Raw genomic sequence first — 19,675 nt, 5'->3', positions numbered from 1 at the left:
ACTCGTCCCATTTGAGTGCTTGTTATGTACTCTATGTACTCGACGGCCCATCCATCGGCACAGTAGTGCTGCCACTGACCGACTGACGGCTGAGGAGAGAGGGCGAGCGACCTCATCATCTCCAACTAGCCTGCTGAGCGCCCTGCATTATTCCCCTACCTAGAGTACATACCGACTACTCTCCATGCAAGCAAGTCGGTACACGTAGGTTGGGCTGCTGGACGGTGGAGGAGGGGACGGCATGTACTTGCCTCAATTCCGGTATAGAGTAGTTATTTCTCACGCTGGCGTCTGGACAAGTCTTCTTCCTCGTCTTCTTTTTCGCTGAGGTGTGTGCATCCCAATTGAATGGTTGTATGGACGCCCGGAGTCGACGTCGCGGTGCGGTGAATGAAAACAGCTCCGTTTCGCACTCGTCCACGATGGCCTGCGAAGGGGCGGACATTGACAACCACTCGACTACTCAGTGAGCCTTGCGATTCGTACCCGCCCCATCCACCCCCCGTCCGCCTGTCTCGTCCCTGCGTCGCCGTTTACGATACGATACGATACCCACAGTCTACGTACCCAGAGGCAACCACGTCGTCGTTGTCGTCGTCGTCGTTCGAGGATATGTTATAGCGGAGGTCCGAAACGGAGACGACGTTCCACTGTGACTCCACACCAACAGCCACCATATCGTCTTATATCCACGGCGACACCGCAGGCGCAATCGCAGACGCAGACGCAATCGCATAGAAACTACCTCGACTGTCCTACGTACATACTGTACCCAATTGATACCCCCCAGCGAAGCTTCGAAGCTTCCGGAATCGAGACCCGAGAGCAGTGTTAGATATGGTATGTAGTGTTTCCTCGTGCGCCCACACGGACAATCTCCCCTTCCGTCACATATATGCTAATCACAACCCCCGCCAGGCTGACGCCCTCAATGAAGCCCTGAACCTGACACGAAACCAGGTAAGCTCCGTTTCCCGTCTGCCCCTCGGGCCGTGCGCAACCCCAGAATTGATCAGCAGCTAACCCAACTTCCAAACCACAGGCGCTCGGGTACGTTCCCTCGGTCGTCCCGCAACCCTCCTCCCCTCGGCGTAACCTAACCGATCCGTGCGCTTCAGGAATGCGCTCTACATCGCGTGCGGGATAATAATCTTCATCGGGCTTGTGACGAGCCTCGTGACAACGGTGCGCGCACACAACTACGATGGCGAGTCGCAGACGGCGCAGGTGCGGGACCGGCCGACACGGTTAAAAACATGGTTCCGGCGGCGGTTCCTGCTGCCGGCGCTGTTCGGCGACCACCACATCCGGCCGATGGGGTACTACCAGTGGCCGACGCGCGGGCAGACGCTGATGGTCTTTGGCTACCTCCTGCTCAACGTGCTGTTCCTCGCTACGGACTATGTCGGCACCGGCCGCACGGTTAAGGCGGTCAGTGATCGCGCCGGACACCTCGCGATCGTTAATATGCCGATTTACTTTTTGTTTGCGGGGAGGAATAATATCCTCATTTGGGTTACGGGTTGGCCCCAGAGGGACTTTCAGGTCTTTCATAAGTGGATCGGCAGGATATCGACGCTGGAGGCTATCATACATTCGGCGGGTTATGGCTATTTTGCGGCGCAGAATCGTGAGTGATGGGGAAATGTGACGGCGACGACGACGGGACAGAGCTGATTGGTGGCTTCATTTGCAGATTGGGATATGTCGAAAGGTGGGAAGAGAGAGGCTTGGTTCAATGGAATTGCTGTAAGTGCTCTGAGGGTCTTTTCGGGCTGTAACGGTGTAACTCCGGTACTGACGACAAGCACAGGCGACGTCAACGGTGTGCGCCATGCTGTGCTTCAGCATGATGGCCATGCGGAAGAGGTGGTACGAGTTTTTCCTGGTGGTGCACATAATCGGCGCAATTCTTTTCCTGGCGTTTCTCTACGGGTGAGCTTCCCCCGTCCCCCCTCATTTGTTCCCTCTTAACCGTCCCCACAGGCACGTCAAAGATTTTACGCATCCGTATTCGATCTACGTCTGGGTCTGCGTCGGAATCTGGGCGCTGGATCGGATCCTGCGCGTGGTGCGCCTGATAATCTTCAATTTCCGCGGCCGCAACGTGGCAAAGGTGAAGTTGATCCCGGGGACCACCACGATCCGCCTCACCGTGCATCCCAAGATGGAAGACGTGGGCTTCGCACCAGGCGCGCACTACTTCCTGTACTTCCCGGACCGCTGGTGTTTCTGGGAGAGCCACCCTTTCACGGCAGCGGCATGGCGCCCGGCGGGGCCCAGCCTGACCCAGGCGCCCGAGAAAGTCCTCGTGCTCCTCGAGAAGATCTCAGCGAAGCGCGAGGCGCCACCGAACAACAAGCGGATCCGCGAGCTCGCAGCCGACGAGAAGATCACGAGCCTGCAGCTGCACAACACGCACGACACGGACACGGACACGGACCGGGAGAAGAAGCGGCCGTCCAAGCCCCGCGCGCCACGCAAAGACGCCGCCTTCGTCGTCACCACGTCCTCCGCGCGCCGCGGGCCCCAGCGCGCAAAACTCACCTTCCTGATCCACGCGCGCCACGGCGTCACGCTCGAGCTGCTGCGCCGCGTCACCGCCGCGCCAAATCACTCTATCGAGCTCCCCTGCCTCCTAGAGGGCCCCTACGGCATCGCGAGACCAGTGCAGGCCTTCCCGACGGTGATCCTCATCGCAGGCGGCGTCGGCATCTCCACCGCCCTGCCGTACCTGCAGCAGCACCTCTCCACCGGCGTCGAGACGAGCCGCCGCTTCGTCCTCATCTGGAGCGTGCGCGATGGTTCGCTCGCCGAGAAGCTGCTCGCCCACATCCGCGGCCTGGGGTTTAGGCAGGATGTCGTCGTTAAGGTCTTTATCACGCGCGCGAAGGAGGGGGACTCGTGGAGGCTGCCCGTCGGCGTGAAGGTGAGGTATAGGAGGCCGAGGATTGAGGATACCATTGTTAGAGAGGCGAGGGAGAGGGTCCCTGGGACGCCCATGTGCGTCGTTGCTTGTGGTGGCGCGGCGGTGGTGGATTGTGCGCGCAAGGGGAGTGTACTCGCCCTGGAGGATGCGGGCGGTATGAAGGGCACCGGAGAGATTGCGTATTGGGAGGAGGGGTATGGGTGGTAGCGAACTGGGGAGTGGGGGATGGGGAGTGGGGGATGGGGGGGGTACAACTGCTGGGCTTGTTGTAGGGTATACGGCTTCGATTGGGGGTTTATGTGGCGTTTTGGTTTTTAAATTTCCATTTTTTTCCTTGTCTTTTTGGTTGATTTGGGTTTGCATTTGGGATCAGTTTTCGATGAGGGTGGCTTTTGGGCAGCAGAATTTCATTTCCGGTCGTCATAGGAAGGATTTCTGCTGTCATGAGAACACATGCTTTGCAGCATGTATGATACAATGAATTAGATCGATCATACTCATCCCCGGTCGGCGGGACTTTATTATTTGACACGACATGACATGTACAGTCCCTGGCTGGCGCCTACTTCGAATCCGCTCAGGCGGAGCTGCGGAGTATTCCACTGCACTGCGCTGCACTCCAGTCTCCATGACCGATCACCGGCGGACCCACCCGAACCCACCCACCCAGTGACCCAACTGAGGACTCCGCACTGCTCGGTAGGACTCAAGACTCAGGACTCAGGAAATCCCACTGTAGGTAACACCGGTATCTAGTACACCGTTACCTAGGTACCTGTCAGAACTTGGAATGGTGCTAACAAACATTGGCAATTTAGGAAGTTGGGAATCGAGGACTACCGACTGCGAGCGGGGTGCGGGCGAGTTAGTGAGTTGGCGAGTTGGCGGGCAGTCGAGCGGACAGGCGGGCAGGCCAGGTATGTGCACACTAGAGTAGGTTCCACCGTTGCAGGGACCAGCACATCGGACAGCTTCTCGCCTCGAAACCGTATGAAGGTGTCACGGTACGATGGCAGGCACCACGGTATCACGATACCAGGGTATCACGGCATCAGCAGTCGCAGATTCACAGATTCGAGCAGACACGGGCCACATGTGGCATGTGATACGTGATATGGCAGGCCATGGTGACATACGGTAGTCCGAGGCGGAAGTTGGAAGCTGGCGGCTGTCAAGCTGATCACGCATCGCCATTCCCATGATCACATCCATTCATATTCCCAAGTCTCGACACCTCTGGCATCCATGACTCCACGAGGACGGAGCACTCTTCTGTTCTCAGCCAACTTCCTAGAACAGCCGATTTTCTAGAATATACGCCGCCGGAATCCCACACTCGCATCTCCTTCAAAACCCTCCAACGTTCACGCCAGGCTGACCGACGGCGGAAATCAATTATCACCATGCTACAGAATCTGGTCGTTCCCAGGAGCCTCCAGCCTCCAGCCTCGAGCCTCTAGGCGGCTTCATTCTTCGGGTACTAGCATTGTTGGAGCGGGGGAGCGGGGGAGCGGGGAGCGACAATCGTGCTTGGAATCTTGCCCAACTAGGCCAGTACAGCAGTGATTCCCCCTCGCGGCTCGGGCGGTCGAATGGTCGAACATACTATATATCTAGTACTGACGTGAGTGAGTGAGTAGAGCTGACCCGGCCGCCCTATCGTGAGTTGTGAGAATCCATCCAGAAAATCCATCAAGTTGTAACTTGTTAAGCTTTTCTCTCGACTTCCGCCTCCTCGTCCTTGTATATCCATCTCATCGACTAGCTGGGCCCGACAACAGACGGATTGCCCAGGTTCCCGCCCACTACACTGCTGATCATCGTCTCCTCCCCCTCCACGAGGCAAAAGCAAAAGCGGAAGCGAAATCCCCCAGTCACTTGGAATCGAGACAAAAGAAATACTGATTCAGCCGGGATTTGAACCCGGGTCGGGCGCAGAATGCTTGATGGCAAGCGCCCATGATACCCCTACACTACTGAATCTGTAGATGTGCGGCTTTTCACTGTAGATTATCCAGCCTAATGTTATGAGAAGGTGGAAATGTATGGAGATATGTGGACTCGTGCATGATTCATGCGATATCACTCGGTGGCAGAAGGCTTTGCACTCGGCGAATGTTGCAATCTGCAAGGTGAGGCCGGCTGCTGGCTGCGATTTAGAAGTTAGAATTTAGAATGGACGATTCCGCTGGCGCCGATGGGAGTACAGGTATAGTCGAGTGTGCGCACCAGAGCTGTGAATCTTGATTGAGTGGCTTCCTCCACATTCCATGACTATCATTCTATCAGATAAGAAGTAAGCATGTCTTTCGCGGAAACTACCCAAGCGATGCAATGCGAACTGAAACGAGTGCCGGTAGACTAGCCGCCAAGCCCTTCCATGTATCAGGGTGCACTTGCATCCAGCGAATTGTTCTGGCTTGTATCAACTGGGGGCCTGAAGCTGCTGATGGAGGCAGAATGTTAAACGTTTTTCTCGCCCGGAGGTGTGCGCAGTCAACGGGGGGAACTTGAGGGCTTCGCTAGGAGGGGAGGGGAGGGGAACGGCATCAGACTATCAGTGGTAGATGGATCGCAGTCGAACCGGAAAGTCCTGCGTGCCGGCGACCACGGCAAGTGGCGATCTAGTCGGTACAGTGGCTACGGCAATTGAGGGCCGAGGCGGCAGTTCATGCCAGCTTCGCCCGCGGTAGCTGTGGTGGTGGTGCTTAAGCTTGAGCTTGAGCTTGATCTTGCGCCGGTGGCATGTGCGTATGGGAGGCAGTGTTCTACTCTACATAGACCAAGCCAGACCACTTTTAGGTATGCACTAGACTGGTCGGGATAGATCCCGACCGACGAACCGTTGATCTGTACTGCGCCTTGGTAGACCGACACCGTGGTGGTGGGCCTGGTGCTGTAATGGTTCAGGTCTCGCTGCCTGCCACCAGACCGCGAAACGGACGTGCAGCTCGGCCCTCGAGTGACGAGACGTGCGAATATCTCATCGGTCGGATTGGCGGATGTACCGAAACAATCTCCATTGCCCGGAAGCCCGGGTGCCCATGCGGTCGGGTAGGCAGCTCCAGCCAGTGGTGTGCGTGGCCTCGGTAGAAAGAAACTTCCGAGGATTGCTCTAATGGAATAGTCTGCGGGGCCCCGTGGGGCGGCCTTGATTTTCGTTCGCCGGACAGTTCTTTAGATGACTGGCGGAAGTACCGGATAGGTAGGTATGTGCCGCGAAGGTTAAAGATGGTGCACCTCGAACCTGTGTTTCCGCATTTCGGCGATGCCGGCGGTCTACAAACGGCGGAGATGTAGCATTAGTGTATAAGGAAGACGACGCAGGAGAGGAAATGCAGAGGATATTTCGGACACACAATCACTATTATAATATAATGCTGAGCTTCATAAGCAATCGGCTGAAAAATACACCACCGAAGCATAGGGTTTTCAGGGGTTTTATTGGGAAACAGAGGTGGAGATAGAGTTAAGCTTTATACTCCTTAAATGCGCTAGCACTTCACAGTGATGGCTCATATATACGCTTTTAATGGTAAGTCTTCCCCCGCACACACCTCACCCACGTGTCCGGATGACAAGTTAAACTGCTGAAATACGGACCGTCGTCGTGAAATATCACTCTGGCGTGACCTTATGCAGTCGGATGACGCCACCTCTTTCGGGATTTCTGGTCGAAAGGCCCCACAAACTGTTGGGGTACGCTCCTCTCCCACATATCCTACACCAACATATCGAACGAGGTGAAAGAGCTTGGTATCAGACGAGCTTCGCGGATCAGAAGGAAATAGAATGATTGAAGATAGTTTCCTCACATTCTTGCAGCAGCTCATATCCTTTAGGTTGCCTGTGGGGTATATACATTTGCATGGGGAAAAGGCTAACCTAATTCACCCGCTAAAGGATCCCACCGATATCTGCCGGCTCACGTGCCTCGACTTTAATACATAACCGCCATAGATATGGTACAATGATATTTGATGATGCGATTGAAGCGGTGCACCGGTTGCGGGTCCCACGCCGTTGTATAGGTATGTCACTGACGAACCAGTTGAATCGGAGTATACTAACTTGGTACTCTCACGGTCCCCAAAGCATCACGCGAAAATCTTTCCAATAGGTTCATCCCTCTCAACAAACTGGTAAAGCCCTGATTGCGCACCGTGAATTCTACGAGACGTTGAAACGTTGGGAAAACTTTACCAGGGATAATTCATGTAGCTTCTTCTTTTACTTCGTAAAGAAACCATCCGCTCAAGTTTTGACCGACAGCCATGGACCATGATAATTAGCTTCTTCTTTCACTTCTTAAGGAAACCATTCCCTCGAGTTTCAACTGACAGCCATGGACCCTGATATCTTTTGCACGCCCTACGGGGTACCCCCCCATCCTGCCGGCGTGGGTCTTTTCCTCCCAAATCCCCACCAGGACCAAAGACCCCCTCCGCCTCCGCCGCCGCCTTCACCGCCGCCGCCGCGTTTCTTCCACGGACTTCCAAATTTTACCAGCACCAGCACTGTGCAACCCGTTCTCTCGTGCGGCTGGAACAACTGCGACCAGCAGTTCCCGACGATCGCCGAGCTTAACCTGCACGCAAAGAACAGCCACGCGAGGCGCATCCCGCCGACCGACCCCACGAAGAGCGTCAGCAAAACCAACACCCTCGCCTGCCAGTGGACGTCTTCTACGGCGAACTGCAAACGCCTCTGCTCGAAACGCAGTCATCTCGTCGAGCACATGGACGTGCACGTGCCGTGGGTGCGCTTCGCGTGCACCTTTCCCCACTGCTACAAGTCCTTTGCGAGGAAGAGCACGTGGGATAAGCACAAGCGGAGCGTCCATCATTAAGGGTGTCGATCGCGCGGTTGGGCACGGTGGGAGGAGTGGGGTGGCGGGCAGCTACGGTGATAGGGGGCGGTGGTGGAGTTGAATTTGCGTTTTGGTTTCTCGAGTTTACCGTACTTTACCTACTGTATAGTGAATGGGGGGGGGGGGGGTGAAGGATATGCTTTTTTTACCCCCCCCCCCCCCATTCACTATACAGTAGAAAAAGTAGATGGAGCACTTAACTTGTATCTTCCATGATGTTCATAGAGCGCGCACGTTGGAGCGTGTCAACTGGCTTCAAAAACATTACTGAAATGCGCAGCTGTATCAAATCTCACCCACAGTCAGGGTTAGGGTCCACCAATAATCAGAGCAGAATACTTGTGCACCGCTCGGACACCGCATATCGGCTAAGGAGTTTCCAAAGACAATATCGTGGTTCTAGAAGTGGCAGATTACCAACAAACAATCTGCCGCATTCTTGGCTCAGGTAGAGAAGGAAGCAACGGAGGAGGCGGAGGGAGTGGTAAACAAGGAGGACGACGGGCGGGTAGATTTCATTAACTTTATCATTTCCGTATATTCTCCTTAACCCACTCTACACTCACTCGGGTGTAGATACAGTAGGCATTTTGTACTCAATAATAACTTAAGTGATCAGGGCGCCTCCGAAGGCACCTTTTCGATCTCAAGTCGTATAGGTACCCTTGTAAAAAAAAGGGGGGGGTTTAAACGTGAGCAGTGGGTGGGGAAATGGTTGCGCGATCATTAGATTTCACAAGCGGCCCCGCGGTATTGCGCAACTATTGCATCTAGAATAATATGAGCAACGTAAAACCGATGCGGAATTAAAATGATGATAGACAGTACACCCATTTTAAATTGTAAACTCGGCATAAAGCTAGACAATATGTGAGCTTGTAATACGTTGATCTAACGCCTAAATAAACAGGAATTGGTGGAAATATAAAAACACAAGTACGAGATATATGGTTGGTGCTCACTTGAGCGTTTTTTTGGTATTTTTCTACCGTTGTCGTCACGTTTCGACAATTTAAACGTTTTCTTGGCATTTTTCTACTGTTTTCCGGTGTGGGGGAGCGATGGGTGAGCTGCCACGGGAGGGAGTAATGGGAGTTTGGTGGGAGTGGGGATGAAAAATGACTCTAGTCATCGAACAGGAATGACTGAGTCAAGGGGTGATGTAGGAACTGCGGTAGCTGCAATCGGCCGCAATAATAGTAGTGAAAGAGTCGAAACGTTTGGCCCGCCTAGATAGGGATAGTGAATGTTGAAGCACTCCTCCACCGCAACTCCTCTCCTGCCGCACCTTCTCCCCCGCCGCAACTCCTCCCCCACCGCAGCTCCTCCCCCAGCACCTCCTCCCCCGCCGCAACTCCTCCCCCTCCGCCACTGCTATTCCCCCGCCCGCCGCAACTACTACTGCCGCTGATAGCACCTCAGTCTCATAGCTCTCCTCCCCCGCCACAACTCCCCCTCCCGCCACAAATGCTATTCCCCCTCCCGCCGCAACTCTACTCTCACCGCAGCTCCTCCTTTCCCCGATAGCTTCTCTCGCTAATAGCTCATGTTTCTTATAGGTAGCTCACCTTGCAGTAATACTTGTCTAGCCGCTGCAGATACTGGCCGCCGTGTATAGTTTGATACTGGATACTGGACACTGGATACTGGATACTGGATACTGGATACTGGCCGCCGTGGATACTGGCCGCTGGCCTCGTATGTAGTACTAGTAGAATAGAAATCCATGTGCTTAGTGCTTCAAGACCAATGTGAAAAATGCTGCATAAGCGAGAAAACTCGAGCCCAGTTTCATCTCTGATATAGTTTCAACAGTTCGAAAATGCCAAGAAAATGCCAAGAAAACGCTGCTGCAACGTTTTAATACACTTAAACGCTTTGTTTTAACTACAGAGGGAATTTCTGGCCAGTTCCTTGTCTATAAGCAGGATCACTTGTACTACGGCTCCCAATTTTCACGGGAAAAGCCTGTGAACTGTATATCCCCTCCCTTCGTTATAAACTAGCGACACGTCTCTGTATCCAACACGGACTGTACAATGTTTTGAATTGCTTCTATGGGTCAATAAGTGGACATGTGTGAGATTCTCAACTATCACGATGTGGTATTTACTTTTCCTACGGGTTTGAAAACAAAATAATGGCACAACAGTCGCTCCACCGTTAAAAATACCCCCCCCTTTTTTTTACAAGGGTAGGTAGTTACCAGTGTTATTGTAGAATACTCGAACTCTCCCGCGAAGCTCACTCATCAGTGTCAGATTTTAGAATACGCTAAATCGTCTTAACTGAATCATTGCCTTTGCCTTCATGCCTCCTCCTCCACATTCGAACATAGATCTCCCTCGCCACATCCCCACCTCTTGCGCTGCTTTGCACAGCTACGTCGCCGCTGCATCTCTCTCAGCTCTCTCTCCCTCCTTGGCCACCACCACCCCCTCCGCCTCCTCCCCCTCCCCTTCATTCCCCTTCCCCCCCCCCTCCTCCTCCGTGCCATCCACCTCATCTCCAGTCCCCCCACTAGGTCCTACGTTGTCGTCTTCTTCCTGGCCCTCGTCCATCTCGTTGGCATGTAACGGCTGAGTTATTTCGTCGGGACCGTTGGTTATGGCTGCTTGGGTTGCGCCTGCGATGGAGCTTATGGGGGCGGTGGCTATGGACTTGCGTGCGGCTCTGGCCTTTATGAACGACTGGACTATATCATCATGACCTCGTGCGGCCGCTATCGCGCATGCTCCACGGTAGGTGTTGCACGTAGCGTTTTCATTGACCGTACTCGCTCCACTCCTCGAGATACTAGCACAGTCGAGGTTGAATGTTGCATTGCCGGAGCCAACGAACGCGCCATGGGTTTCTATGCTGCCCGGAGGATGGCCATCGACTTCAGCTCCGGCATCCAAGAGTAACTGGATAATATCACTAAGGCCTCTTGCAGCCGCTACCGAGAGTACTCCACGGTAGGTGTTAATCGTGAAGTTGTTGTCGACTACAAAGGATCCATGAATTTGCACACTCGCATAGTCAATGTTGAGTATTGCATTTCCGGAGCCACTGATCGTGCCATGGATTTCTATGCCGCCCGGGGGATAACCATTGGCTTCGGCTCCATTATTCAAGAGTAACTGGACGATTTCGCTATGACCGCCTCCAACTGCAGCAGAAAGTGCTCCATGGTAGGCGTTGAGAACGGCATTGCCGCCAATTTCCACACTGCCGTGAATATCGAGTGTAGTATAATCGACGTTAATTTCGGCTGCGCCGATGGCGGTGATCCCGCGATTGATTTCGATGCGATCTGCGGGGTTTCCGGTGGCTTTTGCTCCAGCATCCAAAAGCATCTGGACAATCTCCGTATATCCGCCCCCAACGGCTGCCGAGAGTGCTCCAGTGTAGACGCTAACCCTGGCATTGCCGGCGACCCTGATTCTGCCCGAGATTGCGATGTCGCCTGGGGCATTGACTTCGGCCTCAGCTTCCAAGAGTAACCGGACTATCTTGCCATGACCTCCTGCAGCCGCTGCCGTGAGGGGTGTACAGCAGAAGTTGAATTTGGTGTTGCCGGTGAGCCTCGCCCCTCCCTGTGTTCTAATTTTTCCCGAGGTATTGACTTTGGCACGCATTTTCAGGAGCAACTGAACCATAGCGACGTTTCCCGTAGAGGCTGCGTGTTGAAGTACAGTATATCCAACCTCATCTTTGAGTTCAATCTCGGCATGACGGGTGAGGAGAAACCTCACGGTATCAAGCTGGCCATTCCGAACCGCCATGTGCAATGCCGTTGATCCTTCGCGGTTTTGGGCTTCGATTAAGCTACCACGTTTCAGGAGAATTCTGACGATGGATTTGTGTCCGCATGCACTTGCAAAGTGCAGGGGATTGTTCTTGTCTCGGTCTTTCGCTTCCTTATCAACATCGGCACTAAGTAAAGCTTTGACGGTCGGAAAGTCTCCGGATAGTACCGCTAAGTGCAATGGAGTTCTTCCGGCTCGGTCTCTCGGGTCATTTTCGACATCTTCCAACTCTAATAGCTGCGTTACCACATCGGCCTGTCCGGTCACTGCGGCTAGGTGTAAGGCAGTTCGTCCGTATCCGTCCCGAGCTCCAACATAGACACCCTTCCTTAACAGAATATCAATCACATCCCCATCTCCGCTGTACGCGGCCCAGTGTATTGGCTTCTGTCGAAAATTGTCTGCCACTTCGATGTTCGCACCAGCCTGAAGGAGTAGGTTCGTCGCCACGGCATTCCCATTCATGACTGCGCAATGAAGGGATCCCCTTCCATCCCTCCCACAAATCTCCAGATCTGCCCCAGCTCTTATAAGGGCCCATATATCCTCTCCATCATCCTCGTCTTCTTCTACCTCGTGTTCCTCACGATTCCAATTTGCGACAGCATAATATAAAGGCGTCCTTCCAGACACGTCGACGGAGTTCGGATCTGCACCAAGCTGCAATAATTTCTGTATAGTCATCGTATCTCGCAGCATTGCGGCATAGTGAATCGGGGACCATCCCAGGATATCGGTTGCATTCACATTTGTCGCGTCGGCTGTGATTGTAGAGACACGTAGTTCATGCCAATGAATCTCAATAATCTTTGCAAAAAAAGGTGAGGGTTCGAACAACTCGTATACGCCTTCGGGGGATCCACGAGACCTTTGATCGCCTCGCTGTTGCTGCCGACGTCGTGCCTGCTCATCTAACCACGCTTGGCTACTCACTGAGGCAGAGTGCAGTCCCAAACTCTGCCATGCCCCTACATCCAGTCGTTGCTGGACCTTGTATAAAAATGCGAAGCGATGAATGACTCGATAACCGGATAGAGGCGGATGAACCGCGGGCTCTTGGTTGGGGTTCAACTCCTTCCACATCGCATGTTGTAGCTCCTGTAAATTTTCGATGCCGTCCAGTGTTTGTTGGGATCGGCGTAGGCTCAAGTGGTCGGCGACAGACAGGAACACATCTATCAAGATAGCAGTCGCCTGCAAGGAAACCGGATGCCCTTCACCAAAAGTCTTGCATTCTTGATAAAGTCGTAAGTACACCGGCACCACATTTTCCCAAAGCCCCAGCAACTCTGGGCCCTTCATCTGTTGCCTCACAAAGTCGACCATAGACCGGATTGGTAGCCTTTTGGCGTAACTCAGTGGCGGAACGATGGACAGGTATGCTTCCTGCAAACTGCACAACCCCGTTGCTTGTATGTTTTTGGCCATCCCCGCAAGTATTTTGTTTTCGAGCCTCAACGATAGTAGTGTGTCAGGGTCTTCCATCCTGTATTCGCTGAAGGACACAACAGAAGTGTCGTCCTTAAAGTTGATTCGCTCGTCCTTCGCAATCGACCACATGAAAGCCGAGAAGATGTGCTGCGCCAGTAAAGTCTCAAGCAATCCATCTGAGTTAACGGTGAGAACGGATTGCCCCGGATCTAAACGAGTATTGTCAGTCCCATGATCAGATGACTCCGGACGTTGCTAAACTTACCTATGTTTATAGATTGCTCTTCAGATTCCAATCCAAGAAACCCGATCGGTCCCGAGAATCCAGGAAATCCTTTTGGGGTATCTTTGGTGCCGACGATTTCATCGCGGGGAAGCCCGCCTAAGTGGAGAGCAAGTCCGACATCATTGCCGATCCACCAGCCAATGTCTCTCCGCAGACTGGTATCACCTGGACCTAGCAGCCGAACAATTTTCTGGCTCAACTCCACGTCTTTCTCAAGCCAATCATTCTCTGTCCCAGACCCTTTCGCTGCCTCTCCCTTAGAAACCATCTCCTGAAGCGAGATAGCGCGCATCTCGTGGATATGAAAAAGCCACAGAGACACCGCTGCCTCTATCTCCGCACCATCAGCTTTCCACCTTCCCCCGGGGCTTTTGTAAGCATGAAACTCGATCCTTTCAAATTTTTCGGCTTTTTTATCGTGAAGTTGAACTTTCAGAAACCATGAGAACTTCTCGGCCACGTTTTTAACATTCGTATCGGCACCGATGTGATCGTGTGGGAATAGCGTATCTAAGGTCACGCCGATAGCTCTCGCGACAGCAACCGAAGGTTCTATTGCTTGTCCCGGCCATCTTGTGAGCTGCCCCAATCTCTGCCGTACTTTCATGGCGCGTTGTGCGTCTGTGTACTCGGTTGGTGGATCCATCTCCATGAAGGATCGATTTGTGTCGCGCACGCTGTATTCCCCGCAGTACGCTAAATTTCGGGCATCTGTGGGAATCTTCCAAATCAATCGCTCCGCCGGCGGGGGGGTAAAGTCAGTCTCAGCATGGGCTGGCAAACTAGGTCCACCCGGTTCACCTCCAGAATGAACCGATTGCAATTCGCGTTGCTCTTGGACGAAGTCTCGCTGCAGACGCTCCTTCAGTTCCTCGGCTTCTCATCCAAGTACTTCGTCGTCCGCCGGCCAATGGATGCCTCCACTTTCGTCGTCTCCAAGTTTCTTTGCCATCCACAATGCTAGCCAATCCATTTCATGCTGGGCAGGAACCTGCCTGGGGATCGGAGTCTCGGTGAGATACCGACGGAGCCACGCACGCCAGACCGTCATGAGAGAAACGGCTATAAGCTGAGCGATCGAAGCCGACCAGTTCATACCGCGGAGACCCTGAAACTGAAGAACAAAACCGGCCAGTCCAAAAGATGTTCCAAAGACGGTCACATTTTCGAAAGAGGCGATCCACTGTGCTTTGCGTCTAACCCAGTCCCATAACCCCTTCGGGGGGCTACTAGGTATATTCGGGTCCGAGTCATTTGAGGTCTTGCGGGAGATTTTCGTACGATCGAGGTCATTGTCCCTTCGGGACGTTAGAATGCGGTCAGACTCGTGCTTCCCGAAAATGACGAATGAGTCAAACGTCTGGTCACTGACTATGTGCGATGTCTGCAACCATAGTATGCGGACGGTTTCGGGCTGCTTCGCTGGAGCCTTCGCCGGAGTTTTCAGTTCTTGGTTTCCGGTCTGAGTCTGGGCGGGTGCAGCAGGCAGAGAATGCCCGGCTTGATTTACCGAAGCATCATCATTATCTAGTTCTCCGGTCTGGACGGGTGCAGCAGGCTGAGAATCCCCGGGTTGATCTACCGAAGCATCATTATCATCCTGTCCTCCGGTCTGGGCAGCTGCAGTAGGCAGAGAATCCCCGGGTTGATCTATCGAAGCATCATCATCATCCCGTCCTCCGGTCTGGGCAGCTGCAGTAGGCAGAGAATCCCTGGGTTGCTTTACCGGAGTATCATCATGGTGCTTTAGCATGAATGCCGTCTCCTTGGTGCTTTTCTCCACAATGCCCGAGCAGAGGAACATGCCGATAAAGAGAGCGATGGTCCCGGTGGCCAGAACCGGAAATGGCCATGATCCAACGCCGTCCTTTGGTAGTTTCTCGAGAAGGGCCGGAAGGTAGACTAGAGCTCCACAATAGAATAGCACGCCGACTTGGAGAACTAGACCGCAAATCGCCGCAGCATACAGTTCGCTGACCTTATTGCCGCCGTGGAGGTTCAGCGAAATGCTTGGGGCTGCCTGGGGGCCTCCTATATTGGAAGCCAGTCGTACGTTGTTGAGATCCGGTGCTGGACTGTTCTGCTCCAAGTCCTCGGTTGGAGAATTTCGTTTCACTGGAAGCATGCTGGGTGTGGCCAAGATACCATCCTCTGGGAACACTTGTCAGCGAATTGCGGAAGTCACTGGGCACTGGCGGCAAAAGCCATCAGATGTTCTGGAACGCATACCTCTGGCTTCGAGATGACCGGCTTGCATCGCACTCTCCACAGTATGTAGCCCGAATGTCTCCCCCGTGTCGGTGCCGTCCGCGGATTTGAGATATATTATCTGCTTAATCTCCGGTCTTCCCATCGTCCTGATAATGCCTTGCCCGTTCCAGAGCTCGCACACCTCGTGTGAGGTTGAGGACATCAATTCCACCTCGACGGTTGCGCGGTTCTCGCGAGCCCTTCCGATCAGTGCTTTCAACCACGAGGGGCCGCCGACCCGGATTGCGCCAACGATAGCCGTAATGATTCCTAAGGGTGCCATCGCGAATATGACATTGTCAAGCCAATTCACTTTCCGGCGTTGGCTGGTCAGTCTATCGGATCACTACACGCCCGAGGATAAACCGAACGATAGGTGGAGTGTCAACATACTCGACTGGCTCAAGTATTGCTTTGCAAACTGCTCGCCGAAGAGCGTCAGTAGCCTAGTTATCATGGCCGAACCTCAGTACAAAGACAGAACGCGGGGTCTCGGCCTCCCGTGGAGTTACATACGGCGCCAAATCAGAGAACAGGTTATTCGACATGTCATCGCCGTCGTCCGCCGCCGCCACGACCGATCCCGAGGGAATCACAAGCAAGAGAAGAAAGGTGATCATCATCGGTGCCATCGTCGGATTTGAAAGCTGTACTGCGGGTTACAGAGAGCACACGGGCTGGCAGACTACATATCTGAGGTCCATGATGGAGCCGCAAAACTACCAATGTGCCTCTAGCTGCAAAGTGAAGCAGCTGTTGTCTCTCTTTATTTATTTTTTTGCTTTTTGGGATGTTTTTTTTAATCTTAGCTTTGGCCCCCTCAGCAGCTTGCATGCGACACGTCTCACTGAAATACCTGCACAGGCCCAAACTGGTGGTTCACAATAGTAAGCACGCAGGTCATAGGCGGAGCTGAAGATAGGCATGCAGAACGGTGCTGTCCTATGCCGGTGCCCAAGTCGGTTGGCGAGAAACCATCCTTCCCGATTTCTCGTTCTGTGATTACTCACGCTCTGATAGGATCCTCCGAAGAAAGGGCAGGCCGGGCCCTAAAGACCGAAAAACGGACAGCGCCACGCTTCCACCGACCGAGGCCAGGCATACGCCCACCAGGGAACCAGCAGTCAACGAACAGCCGATCCGATGGCTACTGTTGGTAGTGCAACTACTGCCCCTGGATGACGAGGCAGAAAGTGCTGTGGCACGTGCTTGAGCGAGCAACAATGAATTTTGCCAGATGGAACGCACGCTCGAAGCTCCATCCCAGGTCGATGGAGAACTTTCAGAACCGAGAAGCGCGGGCGGCGGGTGGGGGGCATACCAGGGGGCTTGCAGCAGTAGGCGGGCGGTACTGGATAATGGATGTGCAGTCGACGGCATGGCTCTGTCGGGCCCAATGGTCCGGAATATGTAAGTTCTCGTAAGAAATCCTTGATAGTGCACCGATACTTCTTACGCCTTGCGGATTGGCTGAGAGGGTAAGTATCGGAACCAACAGCATCTGCCAATGTTAACTAGATACTTTTTATAGGGTATTTCCTGCCTCACGAAGGATGCGGAATAACATTGTTCCGCTCGGGCAGAACCCAGACAAGACAGTCCCTTCTTTGCATGATAATGCTCTTTATCCTCAATGTCATACGTCGTCTGAATCGCAAAAGGCCACAAATATTCCCCCTCCAATGCAACATCGAACCCGGCCACTCGCCAGAACCGATACGGTACCGTTCGCGTGGTCTTGGTCTGTGAGTCGTCACCTCGCGAAGGACGCTGGCGAGACGCTAACGCGCGGTGCACTTGCTGATCTTCCGGAACCCAGGAACGCCACTCGGCCCACCAAAACCTCATCAAATATATCTGCGGCTGCTTGTGGCTCCTCGTCGCCACCGACCGCCGTTGGGGAAGTATCCACGTATCGACATCTCCATCAAACCGCTGAGAGTTAATTCTCGAATATCTGTGTCCAGAGCAAGCATCCTACCGTTCTTTCAGCCATCCGATCCGCCATCCGATCAGCAAACGCCTCTGGGATGCATTCTGACGGCGATCAAGACAGCAGTATTGACAGCCACGACACCTGTGTTGGGGTCCGCTATGAAACCTCTAGCCATCTGCGCAAATCTGATGATTCCCACGCCCAGTTCTTCGGAGACCTCGCTTTCGATTAGCAGCCATAGCACGCAGCTCGGAGGTGTTTGTTCTCATTGCCGGGCACCGAAGGGACAACACTCGGGTATTACGGATGGTCGTAGGAGTTCGTGAGCGCTTCGGAGCTATTTGAAGGCGGTAGAATGGTTGCCTCCGCTGTGTCGCCTAGTTTGCGCAAGTTGTCGCCATGCTTTGTTGCAGTATTCTAGTCGGCGGAATGTGTGCACCAACCACGCAGGTCGCTCCTACGGTGGCCTTCGTCGGAGTCCATCCCACCAACGTCCTCAACAGCCATCCTCCCACAAGACCTCACGGAACAACACCCCCGCATTTCAGCTCTCGGCGGCAGATTGTTTCCAATCTTTACCATATTGTAACCTTGGATCCGAACAGTTTTGAAGTCATCCAGGGGAAACCTCTGTGCGACACCTACAAGTATAGAAGTAACAATCTCAGGAGCTAGCGAACGGTATCGTACCGCAAACCTTGACGCCAACGGCCCGAATCATCACCAGATGTACATAGCTCGCCACGGGCCTGTCTAGAGTACAATCGCCATGCGCGCATGCATGACCGCGGCCTCTGCGACCAGCTCAGATGAAAATTAAGGGACCAAGTGAAACAGTCGAAGACCAAGGAATTCATTTTCTCGGGAAACTTCTGGAGTTGGAATCCCCGACAAGGATGAGATCCATGAAGAGATCCTTCTGCTCTGCACCCCTCTGCTTCGCGAACCGGTCGGAATTCACATGAAGACCGTCCTACGGAAGTTTAACTTGGCGGTTGGACGGGACTGCAAGGATTTTGACCAGTTGTTCCACCGTCCACCACTAGTTACGTGACTTGATATTGGTTCTCGGGTTAGTGTTAGCAACTCATCATAAGCGTGGCAGCCCTAGGGATATGAACATAGGGCGTCCAGTTCGTCATTTGGAATGCCCGAGACAAGACGGAATTGACAGGTCTCAAATCATAAAGAACGGCAAGTTTCGGGCTTGACCAGAGGCGGGCCAATACCCCACGAAGCCCCAAGATGGGTGCTCAAGTGTTCATGTACATGTCGCCGCTTCTAGTCCTCCGTTCCCGACTTCCCAATTTATCCTCCTCTGTTCCTCACCTCTCAGGTCTCGCATCATATCTTACATATGCATTACTCGCTGTTCAAGATTCCACAGCATATTTTCGCATGTCTGGACTCTGGTCAGAGCGATTGATCGAGTGTTCAGAGAGGGTAAACGGTACATTCACAATCAGTTTCAAAAAATTGACTTAAAGTACTAGGTCAAAAGTTTTCGTACGATGGCCGTTTTACACCAAAAATGCTCATTTTCAAGTAACCAAAACCCACCCTTCACGTGGCGGAAAAAAATCGAGTCTTTCATAGAAGCTTTAGAATCGCAAGATGCATCACACATAAAAAGTCTGACGACTTTTGCTTCGGGTTGGTGGAGCATGGTACGGTGTTGTGCACGGGTTGGAGAGTGATTTCAGATTTTGTATGGGGCCCCCATACAAAATTATTGCGTGACAACCAGTTTCAACACCAACTTCTCTCCCATACGGCATTACTCAACCACCACCAGTTAAAATTATGTGCCGATTTCCATCGAGGTTCTCTACCTGATTTAGAAGACCTTCTAATGGTCCACATATTTTTATACTACCTTATGGTTGCTGTATCTATGGCGGGAAATGGCCTGTCTCGGTGAAAGGGAAATCCGCCAAGCCACTCTACTTCGCATAAAATAATCCGCCTGGCGAGCTGGAAATCTCATTGAAGCTTTATTAGTATATATACATGATATATGCAAATTATTAGTACTCTCTTAAGTGCGGTTGTTGTGTTATAGAGATATGTCTGTGGTGTGGTGACGCTTTTGGGGAGGTGTACAAAAACTTTTGACCTGGTACTTTACTTTCCATCCCAGCCCAGCGAAATCTGTCACAAGCGATAGGGGGTTTTCCCGGTA

At 53.1% G+C, this 19,675-nt stretch overlaps 4 protein-coding genes and 1 non-coding gene across 5 annotated transcripts; 2 read left to right on the top strand and 3 right to left on the bottom strand.

The window, feature by feature from the left end:
• Window positions 1-422: 422 nt before the first annotated feature.
• On the top strand, window positions 423-3,146 carry BZA05DRAFT_474192 (ferric reductase like transmembrane component-domain-containing protein; the record flags this gene model as incomplete). Its single annotated transcript, XM_051488114.1, has 8 exons — window positions 423-466; window positions 791-830; window positions 919-960; window positions 1,043-1,050; window positions 1,119-1,630; window positions 1,697-1,749; window positions 1,814-1,935; window positions 1,987-3,146. 8 exons carry the CDS (start codon window positions 423-425, stop codon window positions 3,134-3,136), a joined length of 1,971 nt encoding a protein of 656 aa, XP_051339062.1. The 3' UTR covers window positions 3,137-3,146.
• Window positions 3,147-4,831: 1,685 nt separating this feature from the next.
• On the bottom strand, window positions 4,832-4,912 carry BZA05DRAFT_t190. Its single transcript has one exon. It is a non-coding gene; the product is annotated as a tRNA-Gly (tRNA).
• A 2,362-nt stretch (window positions 4,913-7,274) lies between these two features.
• BZA05DRAFT_445236 (uncharacterized protein) lies at window positions 7,275-7,778 on the top strand (the record flags this gene model as incomplete). The annotated part of the gene is made up of 1 exon (XM_051486982.1): window positions 7,275-7,778. The coding sequence occupies one exon, from the start codon at window positions 7,275-7,277 to the stop codon at window positions 7,776-7,778; it is 504 nt and encodes a 167-aa protein (XP_051339061.1).
• Window positions 7,779-10,105: 2,327 nt separating this feature from the next.
• On the bottom strand, window positions 10,106-11,477 carry BZA05DRAFT_453338 (ankyrin repeat-containing domain protein). Its single transcript, XM_051487491.1, has one exon. It carries the CDS (start codon window positions 11,438-11,440, stop codon window positions 10,181-10,183), a length of 1,260 nt encoding a protein of 419 aa, XP_051339060.1. The 5' UTR covers window positions 11,441-11,477; the 3' UTR covers window positions 10,106-10,180.
• A 2,700-nt stretch (window positions 11,478-14,177) lies between these two features.
• On the bottom strand, window positions 14,178-16,255 carry BZA05DRAFT_353744 (uncharacterized protein). The gene is made up of 6 exons (XM_051481350.1): window positions 16,074-16,255; window positions 15,951-16,003; window positions 15,537-15,869; window positions 15,034-15,377; window positions 14,589-14,724; window positions 14,178-14,495 (listed from the first exon to the last, which is right to left on the bottom strand). The coding sequence occupies exons 1-6, from the start codon at window positions 16,187-16,189 to the stop codon at window positions 14,188-14,190; spliced, it is 1,290 nt and encodes a 429-aa protein (XP_051339059.1). The 5' UTR covers window positions 16,190-16,255; the 3' UTR covers window positions 14,178-14,187.
• Window positions 16,256-19,675: the final 3,420 nt, after the last annotated feature.

Source organism: Tricharina praecox, assembly GCF_024521635.1.
Source record: "Tricharina praecox strain CBS 144465 chromosome Unknown BZA05scaffold_13, whole genome shotgun sequence".
Taxonomy (NCBI): Eukaryota; Fungi; Ascomycota; class Pezizomycetes; order Pezizales; family Pyronemataceae; genus Tricharina; species Tricharina praecox.
The sequence above is the reverse complement of the archived record's forward strand: the minus strand, read 5'-3'. Positions and strand labels throughout refer to the sequence as shown.

What these genes read in the sequence shown, in the direction of transcription:
- BZA05DRAFT_453338 (XM_051487491.1), bottom strand. Translation starts at nt 11,440, where the DNA reads ATGGTTCAGTTGCTCCTGAAAATGCGTGCCAAAGTCAATACCTCGGGA.
- BZA05DRAFT_353744 (XM_051481350.1), bottom strand. Translation starts at nt 16,189, where the DNA reads ATGGCACCGATGATGATCACCTTTCTTCTCTTGCTTGTGATTCCCTCG. An exon ending in GCAATACTTGAGCCAGTCGA is followed by an intron (nt 15,870 to 15,950) that starts GTATGTTGACAC and finishes AACGCCGGAAAG; the next exon opens with TGAATTGGCTTGACAATGTC. An exon ending in AGCACCATGATGATACTCCG is followed by an intron (nt 14,725 to 15,033) that starts GTAAAGCAACCC and finishes GCTCCAGCGAAG; the next exon opens with CAGCCCGAAACCGTCCGCAT.